The 6,524-nt window shown below is 43.3% G+C and overlaps 1 protein-coding gene across 2 annotated transcripts in view; it reads right to left on the bottom strand.

Moving 5' to 3' along the window:
- Positions 1-237: 237 nt before the first annotated feature.
- The window catches only part of LOC147625836 (plant/protein), an 11,224-nt gene continuing 4,937 nt past the window's right edge, over positions 238-6,524 (bottom strand). For both annotated transcript variants that reach the window (XM_086817412.1, XM_086817411.1), the window contains exons 8-11: positions 6,205-6,309; positions 5,834-6,002; positions 802-911; positions 238-682 (exon numbers count right to left, since the gene is read on the bottom strand). In XM_086817412.1, the coding sequence (XP_086673538.1) occupies positions 566-682; positions 802-911; positions 5,834-6,002; positions 6,205-6,309 (501 nt within the window). In that variant the 3' untranslated portion in view covers positions 238-565. The remainder of the gene's footprint in view (positions 683-801; positions 912-5,833; positions 6,003-6,204; positions 6,310-6,524) is intronic.

Here is a 6,524-nt window from a genome sequence, read left to right as displayed (position 1 = left end):
ACACCACACTCGAGGAGGGGGATGAGGTGTCACTAATGCATGTTTACTTGCACACAATTAGATATGTGTAAGGTATTGTTTACTTGAGCACAACTACATTTATGCAATATAGCCTTTGTGGAGACTAGGCTCTCATATTCTCACTTTTGAAGAATAAGAATCACTATGTAGATCGATATGTTAAACACCCACAATTGTATACTAATGCATGTAGGTTAGTATTTGCCATATGTCCATAAAAGTAAACACTTACCTTACCTTTTGACCTATACAAAAAGACATTATTTGTCATGTGTCCATAGATGTAAACACTTACCTTATCTTTTGAGCTATACAAGAAGGCTTAGGATGAAGCTGACTATGTCATGTGCTCTATAGATGTTTACACTTTCACTTCGTTCAAGCATACAAAACTATACAAAAAGGATTTGGATAGTAGAACCGACTACTATTCATCAAATGACATAGGAAGAAAATCAAATAATGCTTTCTTTGACTAGTAGAGTGCACAAATACAATGTGGACTATGGTAGACTAGGATAGCTCGTGATATGAATAAGTATAACTAGTGTGAATAATCAGAACGCCCCCCACTTATAGTGCATGGTATGATTGTAGGCTGCAACAGAGATGATAGATCATGTGGGCATGATAAACTCGTGGTGTTTACAATGCTCTCATCCTGCCATTAAGATGCCAAATTAGGAAATGACCCATTAATTATCGCTCTCAAGTTCAACGGTTAATCATAGCATGTTCAATATAGGTGATTGGTAACGTTGATTAATGATAAATAATTACCATTGCAATGTTTCTGAAGTAGGTGGTGTTGTAGACGGCTGTGGGATAGAGGACTTCCATGAGATCTCGTAACACAATTTGAGGCTGTGCAATGGCCCCCTCGAGCCAATCTTACGGGGCAAACAATAAGGGGCATTTGTATTTGTTGTGTTAAAACTCTCTCTCTCTCTCTCTCTCTCTCTCTCTCTCTCTCTCTCTCTCTCTCTCTCTCTCTCCCACACACAAACACACTCATGCATGCACGTGCACTCTCACACATTTAAGAGCACACAAATACTCTCTCTCTCTGTCTCTCTCTCCTCTCGCCCCTTTGAAGTTGACCATGCCTACCTCTCACACACATTCAAAAGCACACACATACTCTCTCCCCCTCTCTCTCTCTCCCCCTTTGAAGTTGACCATGCCTACCTCTCTTTCACTCTTACTTGCACATCACCTATCCCCCCATCTCACATTACACCCAGGTCCATTTTGATCATGAGCTTGACCCTATTTACTATGACCACGTATACTGCTAATTCCAAAATCCACACATCTACCACCACTTCTTTCATCTACACAACACGGCGGCAAGCCACCTTGCAGTTCCATGCCCCTACACTATTGGTATGATTAAAAATGTCAAACCACATGCTCTCGTCTTTAAGCATAAGATGTGGATTGGGCAAATCCAATCCACATGGATTTCTCAACGCCTCACCCAACACAAGAAACGAAAATTCTACACTTGAAAAGAGGATGAGTTATATACCGACTCTTCTTAGGGCCGAACTGCAAAGAGGCCTGGAGGAAACGCGGAGAACCTCCCCCCCAACACACACCTATCACCTGCCTAGACACATGGCACTGCTATGCATGCTCCCTCTAGCATTTTCCCCATCAGTCACCTCTACCTGCACCACCAAATTCTCACTCCACCACCTCCACCTTCTTCACAAAGGGCATGGTCCCTCAATGCCATCACCTATCCCCCCATCTCACATTACACCCAGGTCCATTTTGATCATGAGCTTGACCCTATTTACTATGACCACGTATACTGCTAATTCCAAAATCCACACATCTACCACCACTTCTTTCATCTACACACGGCGGCAAGCCCAAACCACATGCTCTCGTCTTAAAGCATAAGATGTGGATTGGGCAAATCCAACCCACATGGATTTCTCAACGCCTCACCCAACACAAGAAACAAAAGTTCTACACTTGAAAAGAGGATGAGTTATATACCGACTCTTCTTAGGGCCGAATTGCAAAGAGGCCTGGAGGAAACGCGGAGAACCTCCCCCCCCCAACACACACCTATCACCTGCCTAGACACATGGCACTGCTATGCATGCTCCCTCTAGCATTTTCCCCATCAGTCACCTCTACCTACACCACCAGATTCTCACTCCACCACCTCCACCTTCTTCACAAAGGGCATGGTCCCTCAAGGCCATCTGTAGACTACGTAATGGGCAGGTCCAAGATCACGAGGGACTCACTACCCACCAGTACATCTCTCACATGCCGATGATACCATGGTGCTCCTACTAGCCTACATGTTCAATAGAGCCCTTTGTGAAGGATTTCCACCCTCTTGGTCCACTAATACCATCACCCCCATCCTGAAAGCTAGAGATCCACTTGATCCTAATAATTATAGGATGATCACGATTGGCCCCACACACTGGCCAAACTCTATGGATCATTTGCTAGAGGCAGAGATCCACTTGATCCTAATAATTATAGGGACGATCATGATTGGACACACATTGGCCAAACTCTATGGGTCATTGCTTGAGGTGGAGCTCACTTCATTTGCATATAGGGATGTAGAGTCTCAGGGACAAGAAAGCTATTGGAGGAGCTACTCTACCCTTGACCATATCTTCACCCTCTATGCCATCAAATAGGACAAGAGAGCTACTCTACCCTCTATGCCATCATCTAGGAGAGGAGAGCACGCATGAGAGGATTAACTGATACCATCTATAGTAGGAGATAAGAGTCCCATTTGACATGGGACTCCTATAGGAGTGGTGTCCCATCTGACATGGTTTGGAGCATCATCACCCTCCTCTATGAGTCTGTTTGCCTCTTACCTTGTCTATAGGAGATAGGAGTCCCATTTGACATGGTTTGGAGCATCATCACCCTCCTCTCACTCCTCCCTCTCATCGGACGAGTGAGAGCCCCCGGAGGTAGGATATTTCCGGTACTATTGGGGTGAAACAAAGTTGCCCTCTATTGCCCACTCTTTTTGGCCTCTACATTGATGAGATCTCGAGCTTTTCATCGACAGATTAAGCGGGGCCGGTCCTATGTTGGCAGTTATATTGATCCTCCTACCACATTATGAAGATGACATCATCTTGCTTTCAAATTCAACCAAGGGGCTTTAGAGGCATTTGGATGCCTTACATGACTTTTGAACTCAATGACCGGACCTCACTGTTAACCTTGGTAAATGCAAGGTAATGGTCTTCAATACCTCCCGCCCCTTCACATCCAGATTGAGCTTTACATACATAGGGGATCATCCTATGGAGATTGTCTCATCCTATGCCTACCTCGATGTCACTTTGAGTGGTCCACGCTTCACAATGCTTCCCCACAGCATATGCCAAAGTGACACATGGATATGCCGCCTTAAGCTTACTTAAGCTACAGTGCTTCCAACCACATTTCCAGCATATGCCGAAGTGACATGTGGATATGCCTTAAGCTTACTTAAGCGGCAGTGCTTCCAAGAACATTTTTAGGAGCCTAGGACAAAGGGTTGGCTTTTTGATGTATGGAGCAGTCTTCTCATCAGGACTAGATTTATCCAATGAGTTGAGAGGCCCCACGTCATGATGTTCTCCCATATAATCCGCAAAACAAACCATCAGAGTCCCACACTAGATTATCCTCCAGGGGCTGATAGTGGGATGCACTCTTCCATATAGTCATATACCTCCATTGCATCAGTCACATGGATCCCCATAGGTATACGAGTCTTGCCATGGAGTCCTCGAGATAGCTAGCACCTGAGGGCCACTTTGGGGTATGGTATGCCAGAGTTCTTAGGATATGGGCTCCACATGGACCACCTCTTCCCACCCTTTCAGTTTGGACTCCCCTTTTCTCTTGCTCTCTCATGAGGACACCAATCGTGTTATCCGATTAGATCTTCTTAGCCTCTACACCCACCACTGCACATGCCCACTGCACATGGTATCACACCTGGATCACACCTTCAAAGATCTCATCGAAAAATGCACTTCTATTGAGATCACTTCCTCACACTCATTGAGGATGGATTCATCCAGCAACCAAGCTACCCAATGTTTACATGTCCCATGATGCCATGTGGATTGTGATTAGCTAGTTACCGATTTTATCCCACTGCCTCAAAGTGGAGAAGGAAGAGCTAAGCGCGTCTTTAGAGCCAAGGATCTCATATGGAGACCCAATATTCACTGATTTCATCTATTTTAGAACATTGTAAGATAGGGAGAAGAAGAGGAAGAATGCAAGGGCCTAACTGGTTTGTACCTCAAGCCACTCTTGGTAGAGTAACCCTCTCTTGTGGAGAGCTAGGATCATCAACCTTGCCTTGTTTATTATCACCACAAAGGAACTTTGCAAAATTGGGTGGGGAGCAAAGAGAGAGAGTGAGCTATGGAAAGCTCAACCTCTACTTCAATGCCACCATGAGTGAGAGCGAGAGGGAGAAGAGTACATGCACTCAATTGTAAGAATGGGATTATGTCTTTTCTCATTAGTTAAATTGTCTTATATACAAGATTCATATGTATAAATGCTCGGCCACCCAAGTAATGTCGAGGGGCCAATAAGTTAGTCTAGAATAATTTCCTAGTCCAAGTATACATTACCAGCATTACACATGTCATAAGATCAGTTTTGACTATCTTCCAATATTACACAAGTCATAAGCTCAAATATTTTCCATAGTCATTTTATATGAAGCGCATTGCATGGTACAAAAAATATGGCTCGAAGGTGTTGTCGCACACTCAGAGTAATGTTAGCCACATTGGCTAACATTACTCCCTACGTGTTAGCCAATGTGGCTAACACCTAGAGAGGAGAGGATCTACTGATTATGCCACATAGAGGTTGATACACACAGAGGAGCATTTGCATATGTCAGTGCCTAGTATACTATGAGATCCACGAGAGGTTTTAGTATCTATTCCATGAGGGATTTGGCCTACTCTCTAGGATCATTGACTTCTTGGAATAGTGTAGTCTAGGGCTCTTCTTGCTTGAGCTCCGCAGACACGGGACACTTTCTTGAGAGAGCTTTTGGCCCTAGCCATGGCCCTAGCCACCCCGACTCCTCCCTCGCCAGTCAACCATCACTAGCTTCTTCCGAACCCAGGAGTACACCCATACAATGGATCTCATGGACCTATCTCGGGCTATTCTGGACCCACCTCTGCATTCCAGGGTGCTTGACGCCCATGGCCCCTCGGATGTCGACCACGATCCCCTCATCAGCTCCAGATCTAGGACATGCTCCAGTGCCATTAAGCTACCTTTCCACATGATGTAGCTTAGGGAGACCTCTCATCCATACTCATTAGCTCCATGCCTAATATTTTGAAGAGTGGTATACCATCTTTTGGGGGCCGATGCTTCTCTCGTGTTTCATGTTCTTGGTACTCCATGATAAGATTTCCATCATGGACAATTTTGTATCACTCCAGTTTGATAGTTTGTTTTGTTTCTATTTTATTTTTCGTTCCATGATGAGATATGCCATGGACATTATTGTATCACTTTGGTCTCATAGACCCATTGGATCTTTAGTAGACGTTTAATATAATGAGATATGTCATGGACATTACTGTATCACTTCGGTCTCGGAGAGGCCCATTAGGTCTTTAGTAGATTATATATATATATATATATATATATATATATATATATATATATATATATCTCACACACACAAGTGCACACACACACACACGCGCACGCACGCACGCACGCACACGAATAAAAACTAAAATAAACTAGTGAGTACTTAATATGATACCAAGGGCATTGTTTATGCCAACACGTTTGTCGTAGCGCCAAAGCCTCTTATTAGCAAGGAAGGGAAACCCAGTCATGTTGTTTGTGATGCTTGCTACTGTTGTAAAGTTGTCCAATGTGTATGTTGAAGGATCAGGGACATATGTCTCATCAATCACAACATCTAATGTCTGCAAAAATGATGACATCTTATTGTCTGCAAAAAATGATTGTAGTGATTTTTTGACTTTAATGCCCATAGTACATACACATGCCCATATCCATGCTTCATGCACATGTATATGCTTTCCAATGTATATATATACATACTTAAGACATATATATGTAATTTAATGAATGTATAAGTTAGTTGCATACATATGCCATACATACATAGGAGATGTTGTAGAAGTTGTTGATATCCGATTGGTTTGACATGTTGAAACTCATGGATAGAGTGGATGAGTCCAAATTCATGCCTCCCGCATCCAAGCTTAACTGTGATTTAAAGCCAAACAATTTAACCACGTATCAATCCATCATACTTGAGTCACATCCATAAGCTAGCTTTTTGTACTAAGGTTAGGCTGAATGTGTCATGGATGAACAACCAACATGTGAAGGATCTATTATAATAATAGTGGTGCTTTAATTGGGGTTCTATGGGCCTAATAAAAGTGAGATAGGTGTGGTTTTATGGGCCCAATAGAAGT

The sequence above is a fragment of the Cibotium barometz genome, chromosome 23 (genome assembly GCF_041138505.1).
Source record: "Cibotium barometz isolate CiBa-2024 chromosome 23, ASM4113850v1, whole genome shotgun sequence".
Taxonomy (NCBI): Eukaryota; Viridiplantae; Streptophyta; class Polypodiopsida; order Cyatheales; family Cibotiaceae; genus Cibotium; species Cibotium barometz.
Note: the sequence above shows the minus strand (reverse complement) of the source record. Positions and strands in the feature narration are given on the sequence as shown.